We start from the raw sequence: 20376 nt of genomic DNA on the forward strand, positions 1-20376 counted from the left end.
TGCATTTAAACCAATCACCAATCATTTTGAGATGGTCATTAAGCTCATCTTCCATGTCAGCAATTGAAGAGGAAAAATAGTACAGGACTGTGTCATCAGCATATAGGGATATTTGAGTATGTTGGACAATGTCAGGAAGATCGATAATGTAGATAATAACAGGGATCCCAGACGTCCGCTATTTAGCGGAATTCCGCTATTTTTCTAGCCAAAGTGGTGGTGGTTTTTTTTTTTTTTTTTTTTTTTTTTTAAATCTCTTGTATATCCGTTAAAAATATGTTTAAGTAAAATGACCAGCAGAATACGTTCTGATTTGGTTTGCTTGTTTAGCGATGTTTTTGTCAGCTTCGTTTGTTCTCGTTGACATTCGGGAACACTCGGAAGTTAAATTGATGTAAATACCGCGAGACTGTACGCGATAGAACGAGAAAACAATATGGCTGCGCCCATTTGCTAGAAAATGTGTTTTAACTCCATTCGTGCTTTTGTTTCTAATGCGTTGAACTTAATTCAATATGCAGGGCTGTGAAATTTCCGCGCCGCGGATTCTGTCGCGAAAAATATCATCTTCACAAAACGTCTATTTTTGCATTAAAAATCATTGGGGGAGGGGGTCTAGTCGGTTTTAATCGCCTTGCACGAGACCAGCGGCTCAATACAGCCGGACTCACGGAGTTTTATGCCAGCTGAGCATGGAACACGTCTTGACTGCGACTCAGGAGCAGTGTTGCCAGATTGGGCGGTTTCAAGTGCATTTTGATGGGTTTTGAACATATTTTGGGCTGCAAGATCAGACATAGTTAAGATGCCATCAAAAAGGAAAGCTAAGGAGGTGTTTGAGAGAGATGCAAAGAGAGCTAGAAAAGAACACACAGACAGACTGAAGGAAAAGATGAAAAAGAACAAGTTTGCAAAACTGAAAGAGATGGTGTTAAAGAAAAGAAAATTAAAAGACTTTCATTAGATGCTGTTTGACAGACTATGAACATTTTTGTAAATAGCTTTAATAGAGGAATGCAAATACTATAGAACTAATAACTAATAGCCTTACTGAAAGATGAATTGAAAGAAATAGCTGGGAGTGATGCAAAGAGGAATAGAAGGAGCCAGAAGTAAAAGAAAAGATGTAAATAAAAGAAACATTAGTTTTTTTAAACTTTTGCTCTGTAGACAAGAGACACTGTGACAGATTCTTGGAAAAAGCCAGGACATAATACAAGAATTAAGTGTAATTTGGAAGACAACAGGTATCTCTCACTTAAATATTGAGCATGATTTTTCACAAAGTCATTTTGAAAGGCCTATCAAAGTTTTCTTTTATTAACATTTCTTTAAATTGTTATTTACACATTTTTTTTACTTTTATTTTGATTAAGAGATAAAATACATAGGCACTTATTAGATATTTCAAGGTGTTTTACATGGATCTTTCATTTTAAAAGAGAAAACTGTTGATAGTTATTTTATATGGCAAAATGAAGACCAAGACTAGTCAAATATTTACTTGTTGAGATCAATTTTTTACTTGCAGGAAATGCTCAGAATACACCATATAACACCTAAAATGGCTTGGTGTCCGGCTTATGCTGGGGGGCTGTGCCCCCCAGACCCCCCCCCCCCCCCCCCTTTTTCCTCGGATTTCTTATTTACAATTTCACAGCCCTGAATATGTCATGGAAAAAAGATAGCGGAACAGTGTCCGGGTTAGAAGTATATTCTTCAAAGCTACATTTTCATCTAATTTTTATAAATAAAAATTTTTTTTTTGCCACTTCTGTCATTGATTACAAAATATGGCATCAAATAGATACACATTATTGTTAAATTCTGTTGCTTTTCTATGTTAAATCTATGTAAAAAAATGTGTTCTATAGCATCTTTAAATGTTAAAATCTCAACAGCTTCAGGGGGCTTGCAGCGCCCTTGACCCCTGCTGATAGTTTCTTACATTCCTCTATTTTTTTCAATTACTGCTGGGATCCCTGTAATAAACAAGAACGGACCAAGGATACTTCCCTGTGGCACACCAAGACTACATGGTAGTGGCTCTGAGGGTTCTAGACCATAAGCAGGACATAAATATCTTGATGTCAAATAAGAATCGAACCATTTAAGATCATTCTCACAGACACCAACTGAAGATGGTTTATTCAGCAGAATTGTGATTTTACTGTATCAAAGGCTTTTGACAGATCCAAGAAAACGGCTCCACGTAGTTTACCATTGTCTGTGTTGCAAAGAATATCATCCGCAAAGCTGGCTAATGCAGTTGTTGATTGTGCCTTTACATGTGCCTAAGACTTTTATGCAGTGTAGTATATTGAAATAAGGCAGTTTAATTATATTTTTGAATATCTGTTATGAGTGATTTATACTAGTGCTGTAAGGGTCTAAAAAGTCTAAAGTCCTTCTCGCACCACATGGCACGTTAGGTGGTGCCGATCTCCATTTCTGTAGCCCTCGGCCTCTCACCTATTACATAGCTAGGGTTCCAGTGGGGGGCTGGTCCTCTGGTAACCACGCGAGTTTGTAAGGGTAATGATATGCTTAATTATCCAGGGAATAGGCCTGTATAGTGAAAATTCTGACAACACAACAAAATTAACTGCAACCGATAAGTCTTTGGGGACAAGGTTTGTCCTGCTTTATAAAGTCCACAGTTGAGCCTTAGTTTTGGATTAGTTGAATGGTGTTTCTTTTCAGATGGGTTCTCAAACATGGATTGTAACAAAGAAGATTCTGGACTGTGGAGTAATTTGATTTTGTTTTCTTATAACCGGCTGGTACATTTTGGTGGATTCAAGAACATGAAGTTCCATTAGTCAAGATAATTATACAAAATGGCTTCCTTCCCTGTTGCTTCATTTAAACAGGAATCAGATGTTATCAAACATGACAAAAGCATTTTAAAATATAACGGTTCAGTGATTACAAAATTCCATGCCTTAGGGACAAACTATCAGTTTTTCATTGATTCAAATTTTATCATGATGGTGATATTCCACTCATATAAAATGAAGGGTGGTTTTTGTTTCTGCTCAAATGTATCCAAGTTATGAGCATAATTTACCTCAAACATAACAGATTGTCAAAACGCTTGTAAGTCGCCATGTTGAATGATTATTGTAGGAGATGCATGACTTTTAATCCACATCGTGCCTGAGTGTGGGGTCTGGTGGGGAAATTCAAAGCTTGGGAATAAGGCCCAAGGGGCGGCGTAGTGGTTATCACTGTTGCCCCACAGCAAGAAGGCTCCAGGTTCGAACCTTGCGGCCAACAGGGGCCTTTCTGTGTGGAGTTTGCATGTTCTCTCCGTGTCCGGGTGGGTTTCCTCTGGGTGCTCTGGTTTCCCCCACAGTCCAAAGACATGCAGGTGAGGTTAACTGGTGACTAATGCCGCTTTTCCACTACCAACGCGGCTGAGTTGGGCTGAGCCGTGCTGAGTGGGGCTGTTGGAGTTGCATTTCGACTACAACCGCGCTGAACCGTGCTGGCTGGAAGTGGGTGGACACATTGGGTGGAGTTAGCGAAAGTGGGTGGACGTCACGTGATGTCGTTAGGTGGCGCAAACAGTGACATCAGTGATCTTTTAGGCGGTAGTCTCACGACCCGGATAGTAAACAATAAACATGGAGGACATGGAGTCGTCAGTGTTGCTGGTCTTGGTGCTGTGGCTTGTTGTCACCGACAACGCTAACGGGTCATTCCGTGCCAACTCACCTAAATTTCAGGAACTCCCCCACATCACCGTCTCAGATTTTACTCAAAAAATTCTCTAATCAAGAATCATATGTTTGTACCACACATGCAAAATATTAGCCCCCAATTATGTTGTAGTTTTGGAACTACAGGCCTTTGAAATATTGATGTCAAAACACCACATGTCGAAATTGGCTCTTTCCCCAACTTCAGAGACCCATAACTTTTTATTGCAGCTATCTAGAAAGTTGTGTGTGCAGATTCTTACTGAATGATACCCACTCTTTTCAAATCTGTTGCCAGAAAGCCTCTGAAGGACATACTTTTTGCATAATAGGAAGCCAAAAATGGCATTTTGGCCAAAATCGCTTAAAATTCACTAAAACTCTAAGGGGCCTAGTAGAAATATGAACCTAGTTAGATTTTTTTCCTCATTACATAGTAATTGTAGGGTTATCTGTTCACAGAAACATATTTTGCGATGAAAATTATATTCCTAAATTTTTAAATTTTTTTTTAACATCTTACGTCCTTTCCGAGGGGGCTAAAATAGGGCATTTTTGCCATCTTATTTGGTAATGTGGCTAGGGGTTTAGGATCTTCTAATTTTTTGTGAAGATGCTCTCATATAAGATGTAACTACTCCCTGATTTTTTTTAACAAACGCCCCTTGCTTCATATTTTAATAATTTGTTTTGTACATGGACAGTTTCATCATTTTTCACTTTTTTCCACATTCAGAACTCTGTAACTCTACATTGGAAAATTCCTACTAGCAGCTATTTCAGATTTACATACACTGACATACAAATTTTCATATTTTAGTAGTAGTATGCCCAAGAAATTCATATTTTTCTTTCTATTGGGACCTAAAAACAGCTATTTGGCCAAAAATGACAAAAATGTTGACTTGATATTTTTCAAGTTCTGGAGGGAATGGGCTATTTTCCTCATAAATTAAAGATGTGGTGACTTTTTCTATCTATCTATATATATCTATATCTATCTATCTATATCTATCTATCTATATATATATATATATATATATATATATATATATATATATATATATATATATATATATATATATATATATATATATTAGCAATGATATCCTTAGCCCAATTGCACCCACTCAGCTGGAGATGAGAAGGGTTTCTTCTGATGTGGTACCATCATCGGTAGTGGACATAGGACCTGAAGCCACACCAGTTTTACAGTCCCAGTTACAGGCCCCAAGCCAAATGTCCCAATCTGCACCAAATATGTACCAGCCGGGCAAATATATTGCCTGTGTTTATGACAGAAAATGGTACATTGGAAATATTGTCACCAGAAATGAAGAAGAAAATGATGTGTATGTCAATTTCATGAGACAAGGACGAGGCAACACATTCTCATGGCCACCACAAAGCAGGAAAGATGAATGTTGGGTGCCTTTGCTTCATGTCCTTTGTGTGGTAGAGGCCCCAAACATAAAAAGTGGGGGACGCCAATACCAACTAACAGAGGATGACTTCAAACTTGTGAAAGACTTAAGTTTTAACTTATGTACTACTAGATGACAGTTTATGAGTGTCTTAGCACATCACATGAAACTGTACTGCCTGTGAATGAATTACCCATTATCACGGATGCCCATATTTGACTTTAAATTATGTACAAATCTTGTGATGTTTTTCAACATCATGATCATGGATCATTGAATGTGTTAATATGTAAATAAAACCTCATTGCTAAATGTTTTGTGCTTACACAACCTTGAAGTATATTAAAAATACTACTCCAGAATTTTGTTGTTATTTTTCTATATTTTCCAAGGATATTCAACAAAAATTGCAATTATACCTAAAATTTTCTAATTGCAAAAAATACTATACAATACAGTAAAAGTTGTTCAGGAAATGTGTATGCCTAGATTAGGTTCTTATAAGCCTTAATTTGTGTGCAAAACACCCCTTCATTATTCCCTTGTTTATTAAAAGCTGCCCAGCGTTTTTGTCATTTTTGGCCAAATAGCTGTTTTTAGGTCCCAATAGAAAGAAAAATATGAATTTCTTGGGCATACTACTACTAAAATATGAAAATTTGTGTGTCAGTGTATGTAAATCTGAAATAGCTGCTAGTAGGAATCTTCCAATTTAGAGTTACAGAGTTCTGAATGTGGAAAAAGTGAAAAATGATGAAACTGTCCATGTACAAAACAAATTATTAAAATATGAAGCAAGGGGCGTTTGTTAAAAAAAAATCAGGGAGTAGTTACATCTTATATGAGAGCATCTTCACAAAAAATTAGAAGATCCTAAACCCCTAGCCACATGACCAAATAAGATGGCAAAAATGCCCTATTTTAGCCCCCTCGGAAAGGATGTAAGATGTTAAAATTTATTTTTTAAATTCAGGAATTGAAATTTCATGGCAAAATATGTTTCTGTGAACAGATAACAACCCTACAATTACTATGTAGTGAGGAAAAAAATCTAACTAGCTTCATATTTCTACTATGCCCCCTAGAGTTTTAATGAATTTTAAGTGATTTTGGCCAAAACGTCATTTTTGGCTTCCCATTATGCAAAACGTATGTCCTTCAGAGGCTTTGTGGCAACAGATTTGAAAAGAGTGGGTATCATTCAGTAAGAATCTGCAAACACAACTGTCTAGATAGCTGCAATAAAAAGTTATGGGTCTCTGAAGTTGGGGAAAGAGCCATTTCGTCATGTGGTATTTTGACATCAAAATTTCAAAGGCCTGTAGTTCCAAAACTACAATGAATTGGGAGCTAATATTTTGTATGTGTGGTACAAACATATGATTCTTGATTATAGAATTTTTTGAGCAAAATCTGAGACGGTGATGTGGGGACCCTTAGGTGAGTTGGCACGGAATGACCCTAACAGATACTGGCAAGAGCGTATAGATGAGGCGAGGCGCATAAGGCTTCATAATTCTCGTAATTCGTAATTATTCTTCTTCCGGGTTTACGGTGTTTACAGATCCCAGCGTGCTCGCGGGGCGTGTGTGGACATGTGAGGACACTCCTCCTCACCAATCAGTGCACAGGGGAGTGTCTCCTCACGCCCCTAGCCCCACTCGGCTTGGTTTGGCTCGCTTCAGCCCTACTCCAAAACCATGCGAGTTTTGGGTGCTAAGTAAGGCTGAAGCGAGCTGAGTCGTGCTGCTCTGAGGTAGTCGAAACGCGAGCCGTGTCGGGCTGAAGTGAGCTGAAAATGGGTAGTGGAAAAGGGCCATAAATTGACCGTGGGTTCCTCTGGGTGCTCCGGTTTCCACCACAGTTCAGACATGCAGATTTGGTACCATGGGGCAACTGTAATTGGTGCAAGCTGTAGTGGTTTCCCAGCCATTATGGTGTGTGTGTATGTATGTATGTATGTATGTGTGTGTGATATATATCATCTCATTTTCCCTAGCCGCTTTATCCTTCTACAGGGTCGCAGGCAAGCTGGAGCCTATCCCAGCTGACTACGGGCGAAAGGCAGGGTACACCCTGGACAAGTTGCCAGGTCATCACAGGGCTGACACATGGACACAGACAACCATTCACACTCATGGTCAATTTAGAGTCACCAGTTAACCTAACCTGCATGTCTTTGGACTGTGGGGGAAACCGGAGCACCCGGAGGAAACCCACGCGGACAACATGCAAACTCCACACAGAAAGGCCCTCGCCGGCCCCGGGGCTCGAACCCAGGACCTTCTTGCTGTGAGGCGACAGCGCTAACCACTACACCACCGTGCCGCCCCATATATATATATATATATATATATATATATATATATAAAATCTTGCTATGGCAAAGCTAATAAATCCCTCCCAAAAAAAAAATCAGGCTGCTGCTGTTTCAAGCACAATAAAACTTTAAAATGTTGAATTTCTGGAAATTTCCCTTCCCTTGTTGTGGTGGTGGTTGTTAAAAAAAAACACCATAAATTATGCTTGAGTGACTGACAGAAATATTGTTTTTATGAATGGAAACCTTGATTTTATTAAAATACTTTGAACAAAACCTGTGCAGACACCAACTGACTTAAAAAGGCTTCGCATCCAAAACAGGCTGTGACCTTGAACAAGCATTCACACAGATAATTAAGCAGCCTCTGTACTAAAATAGGAAGACTTTCCTTCCAGGAAAGGGTAGGAATTTAAGGCCCCCCCCCCCCCCCCCAAAAAAAGTGACTTGGGTAAGGATTGTCACAATTGGACACTAATTAACGGGGAAAATTAGGAACAGGGTGACATTTGAGAGAGACATTATTTCAAGGCATAACACCTTACCTTACATTATATCCTAATATTTTTAACAATATTCCCTATAATGTTAAGTTTGCCAGTGATGTACTGTGCCCTCCACAATTATTGGCACCCCTTGTACAGATTAGTAAAGGGTTAGAAAAAAAAATCCACCTTTTGGTGAAGTAACTTTATCTCACACTGGAAAAAAAAGAGAAAAATCCAACCCATAATTGAAATAAATGTTCAGGAAAAACATCCCTCAAGAAATATTTAACACGCGTGCCACAATTATTACCAAGCCTGGAAATTATAGTGTGCACAATGTAACTGAAGCATGTTTTCCATTTAAATTGTACATTTTTGAGTTGATTGGAGGGTGTGGGAACTTTCAAGTTGTAATCCATGACTTCCTGATTAACTGGGGCACAAATGAGGTGACACAGAAGCCAACTTCCCTTAGTCATCCACAAATACAGGAAAGCTAAGAGAACACCAACCAAGTGAGAGAGAAGTGTGTTAACCTTCATAAGTCAGGGAATGGTTATTTTAAAAGAAAAAAAAAGGCTACTCGCCTGAAAATGTCCATTTCTACTGTTGGGGCAATTATAAATAAGTGGACACCAACTGGAACTGTTACAAACTTGCCTGGAAGAGACCCCAAGTTTATTTTGCCCCCACATATAGATAGGCAAAAATATCTCCAAGGATCACTGTTGAATTACAAGAAAAAGTAAAATCTTGGTTTCCAAGTCTCCAAAACCACCTGCATGCCAACAGTTTATTTGGAAGGTACGCCGGAAATATAAGCACCTGAAGTTTGCAAATCTTTTGACTGGAACTGTGTTCTATGGTCTGATGTAACAAAAATGGAGCTTTTTGGCAGTAAACGCTGAAGGTGGGTTGGGTGTAAAAAGAAGGATGGCTGTAATGAAAAGAACCCGATCCCAACTGTAAAATATGGTGGAAGTTCTGTAATGTTTTGGGGCTGTTTTTCCTCCAAAGGCCCGAGAAACCTTGGTAGGGTCATTTTAAATCAGAATCTGACTGCCTCTGCCAGGAAACTCTGTCGTCATTGGACCTTCCAGCAGGACAATGATCTGAAGCATATGTCTAAATCAACACAAAAATGTTTAGCTGAGCACAGAATCAAGCTTCTGCCATGGCCATCTCGGTCCCCTGACCTGAACCTCATTGCAAACCTGTGGGGTGAGCTGAAGAGGAGAAAGCACAGGAGAGGGCCTCGGACCCTGGATGATCTGGAGAGATTGTGTAAAGAGGAATGGTCTCCGAGGTCCTGCTCTGTATCTCAAATCTTATAAAATGTTATCGAAGAAGACCCAGTGCTGTTTTACTGGCAAAGGGAGATTGTCCAGAGTATTAAATGCAGGGGTGCCTATCATAACAGTGCATGTGTTTTTGTTGTTGAAAATAATTATTTCATGATGGATTTTTTTTTTTCTCTGAATGTTTCAGTTAAAGGTTGGATATCCCCCAGTGTGAAATGAAGTTACTTGACTAAAAGATGGATTTTTTTTCCCCCCCATCACCTTTTTCAGTAATCTTTGGGGGGGGCAATAAACAGGGAGGGCACTGTAATATACATTTTTTATGGCGTGACCAACACTGAACACATCTAGTGGTATACAGCAGACAATAATACATTTTTAAAGAAGTGGAAAAACATTTTATTTAAATGCTGTGATGTGCTGTAACTTATTGTTTGGTATAATACTTTCAATTCAGTAGGCCTGCATATCAAGCAATACAGTCAACAGGCTGTATATTAAAGTAGGTGAGTCATTTTTTGTGTATGTAATGTGTGTGTGTAGGCGGCACGGTGGTGTAGTGGTTAGCGCTGTCGCCTCACAGCAAGAAGGTCCGGGTTCAAGCCCCGTGGCCGACGAGGGTCTTTCTGTGCGGAGTTTGCATGTTCTCCCCGTGTCCGCGTGGGTTTCCTCCGGGTGCTCCGGTTTCCCCCACAGTCCAAAGACATGCAGGTTAGGTTAACTGGTGGCTCTAAATTGACCGTAGGTGTGAATGTGAGTGTGAATGGTTGTCTGTGTCTATGTGTCAGCCCTGTGATGACCTGGCGACTTGTCCAGGGTGTACCCCGCCTTTCACCCGTAGTCAGCTGGGATAGGCTCCAGCTTGCCTGCGACCCTGTAGAACAGGATAAAGTGGCTAGAGATAATGAGATAAGATGTGTGTGTAAAACCTGTTCTCCTTTATGGCTTGGAATGCTGGCATGTAAGAAAAGGTGACGTAAGCTTGATGCCGTAGGAAAATGCTCACCAGCCACTTTATTAGGTACACCCATACACTACTCGTTTTATGCAGTTCTCTAATCAGCCGATCCCTTGACAGCAGCACAATGCATACAATGGTGCAGATACAAATCAAGAGCTTCAGTTAATGTTCACTTTAAACATCAGAATGGGAAAAATTGTGATCTCTGACTTTCACTGTGGCATGTGTGTTGGTGCCAGATGGACTGGTTTGAGTATTTCAGAAACTGCTGATCTCCTGGGGTTTACACACACACACACACACACACACACACACACACACACACAAGAGTTTATGCAGAATGGTGTGAGAGAGGAGGGGGGAAGGAGCACTGAGTGAGCGACAGTTCTGTGGGTGGAAACGCCTTGTTGATAAGAGAGGTCAGAGGAAAATGGCCAGATTGGTTTGAGCTGCCTATATATATAGTGATTTTATATATATATATATATATATATATATATATATATATATATATATATATATATATATATATATAAAATCACTCTTTACAACTGTGGTGAGCAGAAAAGCATCTCAGCATACAGCAGAAGACCACATTGGGTTCCACTCCTGCCAGCCAAGAACAGGGATCTTAGAGTCAAGAACAAGTTCCTATTAAAGTGGCCAGTGTTTGTCATGTCTTCTTGCTTAAAAGGCTCTCAAAAAAAAAAACTTTGTAAGAAGACGAAGAGCCAGAGTGTGGCGCTAGAGATTACGCACTGGTGCATATGATGGCTTGGGCATGTTCTCAGAATGGACCAGAACCGTATACCTAAGATGGACACCATCTGGAAAATGTGAACCGGGTCGGCCCAAAATAACGCTGTGGCAGTCTGTGATGGCTGAGCTGAAAGAAATGGATCTGCTGTGGGGTGAGGCCCAACACGTAGCCCAGGACAGGTTCAGATGGAGGCCGATCGTCGATGCCTTATGCCTCTGAAGGGACGTCGAGGGCTAAGATAAGCTAATGTATGTCACATCAAATAAACCTTTAAACTTAATCAAGCGCACTCCTGAAAAATCGGCTTCCTCAAATCAGGAGGGCTGCTTTTTTTTTTTTTTAAAGAAAGAAAAAAAGCTTCTCCTAAGCATGCTGTTTTTCCATGCTTGAGAAAAACAGCAGTTGTTTCAGTTATGATGCTGATGGCCAGTTAGAGGTGGACTGGAACATTTAATGTGCCGAGTCCTCCATGTGTGCAATACGCTGCTGCAAAGGTCACATGTAACGATCTCTTAAATATGTGAAAACGTTGAACAAAATTCTCTGCTGTAGCTTTTCAGCTGATGGCCTTGCCTCGCTAAACCTTTCAGTCTGGGTTCAAGAAATCCCAGTAGGAATTTATAAGTTCATATTTGCTCGTGGAGAACACAGGATTCAAAGATGTACAGTCGTGTTCAAAATAATAGCAGTGTGTTTAAAAACATGAGTAAAGCTCAAAATCCTTATAATAGTTTTTATTTCCATGCATTGGGAACACTGCATATTATATTCTACATCAAAACATGAAGAAAAATGTATCAATGTTTTAATTACTTTACAGAAAATGAAGAAAAATGAATTTTGGGCTGTTCAAAAAAATAGCAGTGTCTACATTTTTCATTACAAACTCCAAATATTGACTGTAGAAACTGAAAAAATCTTTAGGATTTAGCATTCCTGTGAATCACTAAACTAATATTTAGTTGTATAACCACGGTTTCTGAGAACTGCTTCACATCTGTGTTGCATGGAGTCGACCAACTTCTGGCACCTGTGAACAGGTATTCCAGCCCAGGATGATTTGACAACATTCCACAATTCCTTTGCATTTCTTGGTTTTGCCTCAGAAACAGCATTTTTGGTGTCACCCCACGAGTTTTCTATCGGCTTAAGGTCCGGGGATTGGGCTGGCCACTCCATAACTTTCATTTTGTTGGTCTGGAATCCTGATGCTGTTCGCTTACTAGTGTGTTTGGGGTCGTTGTCTTTTTGAAACACCCATTTCAAGGGCATTTCCTCTTCAGCATAAGGCAACATGACCTTCAAGTATTTTGATGTATGCAAACTGATCCATGATCCCTGGTATGCGATAAATAGGCCCAGCATCATAGTAAGAGAAACATCCCCATATCATGATGCTTGCACCACCATGCTTCACTGTGTTCAGAGTGTACTGTGGCTTGAATTCACCGTCTGGGGGTCGTCTGAAAAACTGTCTGCGGCCCTTGGACCCAAAAAGAACAATCTTGCTTTCATCAGTCCACAAAATGTTTCTCCATTTCTCTTTAGGCCAGTCAATGTGTTCTTTGGCAAATTGTATCCTCTTCAGCACGTCTTTTTTTTTTTAACAGTCGGACTTTGCGGGGGCTTCTTGCCGATAGATTAGCTTCACACAGGCATCTTCTAATTGTCACAGTACTCACAGGTAACTTCAGACCGTCTTTCATCACCCTGGAGCTGATCATTGGCTGAGTCTTTGCCATTCTGGCTATTCTTCGATCCATTCGAATGGTAGTCTTCCATTTTCTTCCACGTCTCTCTGGTTTTGCTGTCCATTTTAAAGCACTGGAGATCATTTTAGACCAAGTTTACATTAGACCGTATCTGTCTCGTTTTCTTCACGGATGCACTGTCCATTTACATTAAAACGCCGGGAAACGGGAATCCGCCAGGGTCCACGTATTCAATCCAGATCGTGTCTGGTCCGGTGCTGTGTAAACATTGAGAATACGCGGATACGCTGTGCTGAGCTCTAGCTGGCGTCGTCATTGGACAACGTCACTGTGACATCCACCTTCCTGATTCGCTGGCGTTGGTCATGTGACGCGACTGCTGAAAAACGGCGCGGACTTCCGCCTTGTATCACCTTTCATTAAAGAGTATAAAAGTATGAAAATACTGCAAATACTGATGCAAATACTGCCCATTGTGTAGTTATGATTGTCTTTAGGCTTGCCATCCTTCCACTTGCAAGTGGTAAGTGATGTGCGCTGGGATCACACACACAGCGGCTCAGTCCCGAATCAGTGCTTGTGCACTTCACTCGCGCGCTCTGTGAGCTGTGCAGGGCCGGAGTGCGCACCCTCCAGAGGGCACTCGCTGTTCAGGGCGGAGTGATTTGGAGCGCAGGATGCCTGCAGAGCCGAGCGTATCCGTGTATTGGTATTGCTGTGTGCACGCAAATCGTGTATTGGTGTTGCTGTGTGCACACTAATCGTTTTAAAAACGTTAATCTGATGATCTGCTGATACGGTCTAATGTAAACACGGGCTTAGCTGAGCAGCCCATCATTTTCTGCACTTCTTTGTGTTTTCCCCTCTCCAATCAACGTTTTAATCAAAACACGCTGTTCTTCTGAACAATGTCTGGAACGACCCATGTTTCTCAGGTTTTCAGAGAGAAATGGATGTACAACATGTGCTGGCTTCATCCTTAAATTAGGGCCACCTGACTGACACCTGTTTTTTCACAGAATGAATGACCTCACTAATTAAACTCCATACTGCTATTATTTTGAACACGTCCCTTTCACTTAATTATTCGATTACACAGACTCAGGAGCATGCATGTCATGAATGTTGGGTCTGTTGGTTTTCTACGACTTTACTACACCTACTGGTAAATTATTTGCCATGTAGTAATATAATTTCTACTAAAAGCAGTGATTGATCTGGTTAGTCATGTTGGACTGCTATTATTTTGAACACAAGTGTATCTGGTGCTACAGAGATACCTGACTGACAGCAGGTCCTAACCAGTTGCAGAATGGGAAAAGCATCAAGCTTCAGACATGCATCCTTGAGTCATGCCAGTGAAGGCTGACCCTGTTTGTATAAATACAAAGTGACTATCGCTACGTTCACACTGCAAGGCTTAATGCTCAATTCCGATTTTTTGTGAAATCCGATTTTTTTGTGAGGTCGTTCACATTAACAAATATATGCGACTTGTATGTGATCCTCAGTATGAACGAAAAGCGACCTAAAAGTGTTCTGCATGCGCATTGCAGGATACGATGACGTCACACGCAGTGAGCATGGCCAGTGTTTACGGAAGTAAAACCGCCCGGTTGCGGTATGAGCCATCCAATCTAGCTTGAATAGCTGCATCCCCTCAAATGGAAATCAGCTCCCTAACCTCTGCGTCCCTCCATTGAGAAGATTCAGAACCTTCACAGCCCGAAGCGTCCCTCGCATTGATGTCATGCGCAGGGGCGCAGATACGTTTTTTGAACTGGGAGGGACAAAAAACTGGGGGGGGACAAAGCTGCCAGCAAACCAACCCCAACCCCGATATGCCTGTCAAACTTGTTGTTAGTAACCATAGCAACCAAGCTTGAGCTCGCAACCTGTGCAGTCTGCGCAGCTCAACCAACCGAATATCAGTCTTTGTTTTGTTTTATGTGAGTTGTTGCAACTATGTATATACTGCTGTGCACCTTAATAAACCGAATGGTAATTAGTCTTTTGATTTTTCCGTGAGGTTTGCCTTATGCAAAGAAAGACAGCATAGACGTTTTTTCCTCCCTATAAGTGGGGGGGACCGAACGAGGTGAATTTAAATCTGGGTGGGACGAGTCCCACCCTCTATCTGCGCCCGTGATTATGCGCCATGTTGTTGTAACTTTTTTGAGAGACGCGCCGCCTACTTCAGCGCAGAATAGTGATGTTTGTGGCTTGTTGATGACGTGTAAGTCGGATGAATGCGACCTGGCGGTTCAGACTGAAGTCGCATATGAAAAGAGCGGATAGGAATCGGAATTAGGACCACATATCCAAACGGCCTGGGTCGGATTTTAAAAAATCGGATCTGTGTCGTTCATATTGTCAATAAAAGATCGGATACAGGTCACATATGGGCGAAAAGATCGGATTTGAGTCACTTCAGCCTGCAGTGTGAACGTAGCCTATGTAATGTTGAAGATTTCAGTCAAATGAAATGGAAACCTAAGGCATATATTTAGTTAATGGTTAATGTTGTATTAGGGCATCACCATGTTTTATTGTATTGAACTTGAATTTTATGCATTGTTCAACCTGTAGTTAATATCATTCTTACTAATGATACTTACTTTGAACATTTGATGGTTTACAGTTTAAGCACCAGTTCTTTACTTGTCTCTTGAACTGCAGTGTAGTTTGTTTGACCTATTTTTAGCTACATGTCTTCAGGCGGTTTCTATGTAGCTGCTTAATATGTGTGTCTTGTCTCCTATCTCATATGGAAATCCGTGGAATGTAAGAAGCTGGGGAGAGACTTCCTGAGAACCTTTTGTGGTTTGCACCCTTATTAGCTCAGAGCTTTGGTGTGTCATGTCTAAAATAATCACGTGACCTTTGGGTACTTGCCTTGTTCCGTGCCTCATGTCATGCAAGTAATGCATTTTTCTGAAATGCTGCTGTTTTCAAGTCCAAAAGCTCTGAGAATGAAGCTGAAAATCATGAAGCTGCTGGTTGTAGTCTGCATTCCTGATGACTAATCTCAAATCAGCATGTGGTTTCATTTCTGTAATGAAAATTTTGGCATTTTCTTGTTTGGTTTATCTTTGTCATGTGGATGCGGGCAGATCAGTGTGCGAGTATATTGGTTTGGATCTGCGCTCATGTTGGGATGAGGTCAATCCTTTCTGACGCATTGGTCATTTGAGAAGCTCCTCACTCGTACCCTTGCACTTCTCCTTAGATGTCCCAATTATAGCAAGCAAGATTAATCCAATTTGTGTGGTTTGTTCCACATTTTAAAAAGCTGGCAGCTTTTTCAAGCTCAAATGTATTTTAAATACATTTGAGCATTGATTCAATTTGTAAGGCATGTAGTGTTTTTGCTTTTATGCTCAATACCCTTGCCATGTGATGTTTTAGATTATTTGAAGCTGTGCCAGTTTATATGACTAGACGGTTCTTGTTAAACGACGCAGATAGTGCTTTCCTCATTTTGTGTGAATCCCAATTTTTTTTTTCTCCTTCATAAGAACAAGGGTGATGGTAAATAAGCAATTGTCATGGAAGGGACATCTGGTTTTCAGATGACTCACTGAGGAAGTTTTCAGGGTTTTAAACAAACCTGTATAACAGACTGCACACAATCTACACACTCAAGAATCTAGAGGAATCCGGTTGTTTATGCCAAATTGTCATCTCCTTAAATTTATTAGCCTCCTTGTTGTTTCATCAGATGCCACTTGATTTACTTGGTTATTTCTATCTAAACCTCCTAAACGTTGCCTGTTAAAGTCCTTCCCGCGCCTGTGGCGCATCGGGCGGCGCCGATCTCCGTTTCCGCAGCCCTCGGCCTCTCGCCTATTACATAGCTAGGGTTACAGTGGGGGGCTAGTCCTCTGGTAACCACGAGAGTTTAACTCCCCACTCGCATCTGTATTGCAGTGTGCCTTGCCAGATGGTAGTAGGTTCCATTTTTATGATGGTCTTTGGTATGACCCGACCGTGAATAGAAATCACGATCTCCCAATCGAGAGGCAGACACGCTACCACTAGGCCACTAGCCGGTCGAACTTTGCCCGTGCTTGGGTTTAAAGCCTTGTTGTAATGAAGACCGATTTTCACCACATCTATGAGTAGAAACATCTTCCTGCCAATCACTGAAACATATGAAACTGAACTTGAGTGTTGGAGTCTTGGGTAGATTAACAGTAATTGTACCCTGGGGTGTTATTTTATTTGGCCTTTCTATAAACTGTGATAGTTTTGCTTATTCTCTTAATCACTTGTATACTAGACCTTTAGCTGTAGTAACAGCGCAACAATAAGGGGGGCTTAGTTTCCATACAATTACATGGGGGGTAAAAGGGGGAGGGGGGCGGAAAAAAAGCCAGAACATCTTTTTAGAGATGATGACGTGGGTCATACCAAATACTTGCACTCTTGTTCCCACTTCTGCTTTTGTGAAAGTGGATTTTCTTCTCCTCTGTTGTCACATGCCCTCTTGCTGAAAACGTTACAGCTCTCAGTTCGAGCCCACAACAATATTTTTTCTGCTTTGGCTCTCTCTAACGAACTGCCATTGTTGGCTCAAGCTGGACTTGTGTTCGAATGTTTAAATATACTTAAAATGCCTTCTGCAACTCGTTTGCAGGCTCCAGTGACCAGACGCCGGAGAAGATGGAGACTAGTGCTACGTCTGACCACAGTCAGGACGCGCACTCTCAGGTGCAGGAAGTGTGTGTGTGTGTGCGCGCGCGCGCGTCCCCCCCCCCCCCTCCCATTTTTGAACATGGTTTTTGTGTTTAGACAAGTTAATTTAGTTCAGCTGATTCTTTTTGCACAAGCAAAGTAATTGTGTTCATGTGTTTTATTGGCGTTTCAGAATGGATTGACTGGAGAGGAGGGCCTCAGTGAAGAGGAGAAGGCCAAAAGGAGAGCTGAGAGACGGAGAGCTAAGAGGAAGGTTAGCCGAATGCTTACACACACACACGCGCGCACACAGAGATTAACTGAAAATACTATATCAAAAGGTACATTATCATGTTTTCTTGTTAATATTAAGGAAAGAGATATTGTTCATTTTCTCTTTAGCGTCAAAGAGAGCGCAAGAAACTTGAGCGCGGTAAAAAAGATGAACTCACTGTACAGGTACACAGCCAAGTTGCCACGTTTACATACGTTTCACAGTCTGAAATGACTTTGGGGGACAGTTGTATTTCTGTATTGCATTGCATTTCTTTCTTCCTCTTTTGTTTGGAGGAGGAAGAGCATGCAGGCGTCGACTCCGAGCTGGATGATAGCGGCTCAGAGGTTGATGAGGAGCAGATTGAGGAGGAGCAGTTGGAATTAAGGGGAAAAGTAATGGAGAAAGAATGTCCTCCGTGTAAAGGCAGTGCCACACCACCACTGGCATCGGGAAACAAAGGAAACCAACAGCCGTCTGCTTGCTCTCGTGAGGAGGAGGTGCTGTACACGTCATACTTTACAGGCAATCAAAATAGCTCCGTGAAGCTGTCCAAAGTCATTGGAAGCAAGATTAGGAATGAACTCGAGTTACAGAGTGGTTGAACAAGCCTTTATAAAACTTGGCACTTTTAATTTCTCTTCTTTAGGATCCAGAATGGGACGTGAGCAGTGCCTTTGTTGCCAATGCTGTTAGTCACATCAGGCCCAAAGCCAAGAGCAAAACGGGCCGTAAATCCAAAGAGAACAAAGAAAATGAGTCCAGAATCAGAGAGGTGAGCGTGACTCTGCAGTAATAAACCTAAGAACAAAAATATATACAAAAGCACATGCGAAGAAAGCCATAATTCCTCCATTAGAAAGTTAGACATCTGCATTTTATTATGGCTCACGTTTTGTCATAATCAGCCAATGGGTTTAAAGGTCACAGCAAACGATCTGTAATTAAACTTGCAGTTTGTTGAATGACATATTTGTGTTTTTAGAGATGTCTCTTAGTACACAGTTTTCCAGTCCTTAGGGACACGTAATGACCATGAAATATTTACTCTGAACACACTTTCATCACATGGAAAGCTGATTATTTTATATCAAACATGTTGGACCCAGCAAAACCTCAACAGGGAAGCACTGTGGTTTATTATTTGAGATGTTGGCTGGTAGGCTGTGGGACAAGGTCAACGATATCCCAAAATGTCCCTTGTATAATGCTCTTTTATTTATAAGGTATTATATTAACCTTAACGGAAATCGATTAAACCGGAACATAGGGATGCCGTAGATATGTGAAATGGAAGAGGTAAGTCATTAAAGGAACACTAACTTGCAGAATTCTTAAATGTTTATAGTTGCTTTATCCAAGAGGTAGTTTAAAGCATGCTGAAAATAGAGAACTACTGATTGTTGGGACAGGAGCAGCATGTGCTGGCAGCTTTCTGCACGTAGCCTCTGACCCTCTGGCTGGAGAATGCTTTTAAAAACTGCAATGTAAAGACTTCTTGAAATCATTTTTGTACACCACCCACTGCTTTATTTCTGAAGACTGCTGATTTTTCCTTTCAGGTCAGTGGAGCCGAGTCTGTGACTAAAAGAAGTGCCTCACTGACTGGTACGTTTTTGTTTTTTTTAATAAATATATATATATATATATATATATATATATATATATATATATATCTCACACACACACGCGCATGCATGCACACACTCGCATGCGCATGTGTGCATGCATATATTAAATGAATAATCAAGCATGGGTGTTTAAAAAAAGGTTTATTTATTAACAGGTGCTTCTGGATATAAGAAACCTACGCGTTGCTGCATTAGCCACTGTTGCTAGCAGCCTTCATATGTCAGCACCTTCACCACACCACAGCTCCACCCTGATAAAATTGCCTATAATTCACTTTAGATGTCGTAGTTCTGCTTCAAACAGATGATGTAAATATACTCATGCCGATTTATTTGATTGAGCGTCACTTCTGGAAACTTGGCCATAGCAGTGAGATGGTGGCTAATGTAAACATACAATGAGACAAGACATAATAAACCAAACGTGTCTTGAGCAAGTGTTTTAGTGCTGCTGATGCTTTTAAATCTACTACTGCTGAGTGAGTAAATCCAGCAATAATAATCAGGTTAGAAATTCCAAGAGTTATTTTCAAGTTCATATAACTAGGCATCAGTAATAACACAACTGCATAAAATCAAAGTGTAAGTTTTACAGCAGTATATTTACTATACAGTTTATCTTAATGGAAGTGAAATCTAATGTGACGAACCAAGCTTGCTTGAGGTACCATCACGATAAACATAGCCTACCCGACCAAATGTCAGCTTCACTGTCTTATCGTATATTTAGAACATTAGCTAAGAAATGAGGTCAAATTCTGCTTTGCAGTTTTCTTTCTCTCTACTGCAGAGAAGGGGATCAGACTGGTAAATGAGGGGCAGTACAGTGAAGCTGTTAATATGTTTACAGAAGCTATCAAATGTGACCCAAAGGACTACAGGTACCATCCTTCCACCTAGACAGTAAATACATGTCATTTAACTTGTCCGATATTAAACTGTACCCTTTGATTTGTCCCTTTGTGATGGCAGGTTTTTTGGGAATCGCTCATACTGTTATTACTGTCTGGAGCAGTATTCTCTAGCACTTGCTGATGCTGAAAAATCTATTCAGATGGCCTCTGAGTGGCCTAAAGGTTACTACCGCAAGGGAAGTGCTCTCATGGGCCTCAAGGTAAGACTGT

At 40.8% G+C, this 20376-nt stretch overlaps 1 protein-coding gene across 4 annotated transcripts in view; it reads left to right on the forward strand.

Moving 5' to 3' along the window:
- Positions 1 to 20376, forward strand: part of zgc:123010 (uncharacterized protein LOC641500 homolog) — a 59509-nt gene that overhangs the window by 33262 nt on the left and 5871 nt on the right. For 2 of the 4 annotated variants that reach the window (XM_060925895.1, XM_060925897.1), the window contains exons 2-9: positions 17310 to 17383; positions 17541 to 17621; positions 17750 to 17806; positions 17918 to 18121; positions 18271 to 18396; positions 19184 to 19229; positions 20022 to 20133; positions 20225 to 20366. In XM_060925895.1, the coding sequence (XP_060781878.1) occupies positions 17310 to 17383; positions 17541 to 17621; positions 17750 to 17806; positions 17918 to 18121; positions 18271 to 18396; positions 19184 to 19229; positions 20022 to 20133; positions 20225 to 20366 (842 nt within the window). The remainder of the gene's footprint in view (positions 1 to 17309; positions 17384 to 17540; positions 17622 to 17749; positions 17807 to 17917; positions 18122 to 18270; positions 18397 to 19183; positions 19230 to 20021; positions 20134 to 20224; positions 20367 to 20376) is intronic. The other 2 variants (XM_060925898.1, XM_060925896.1) reach the window with 2 other exon arrangements.

Source organism: Neoarius graeffei, chromosome 7 (assembly GCF_027579695.1).
Source record: "Neoarius graeffei isolate fNeoGra1 chromosome 7, fNeoGra1.pri, whole genome shotgun sequence".
Classification (NCBI taxonomy): Eukaryota; Metazoa; Chordata; class Actinopteri; order Siluriformes; family Ariidae; genus Neoarius; species Neoarius graeffei.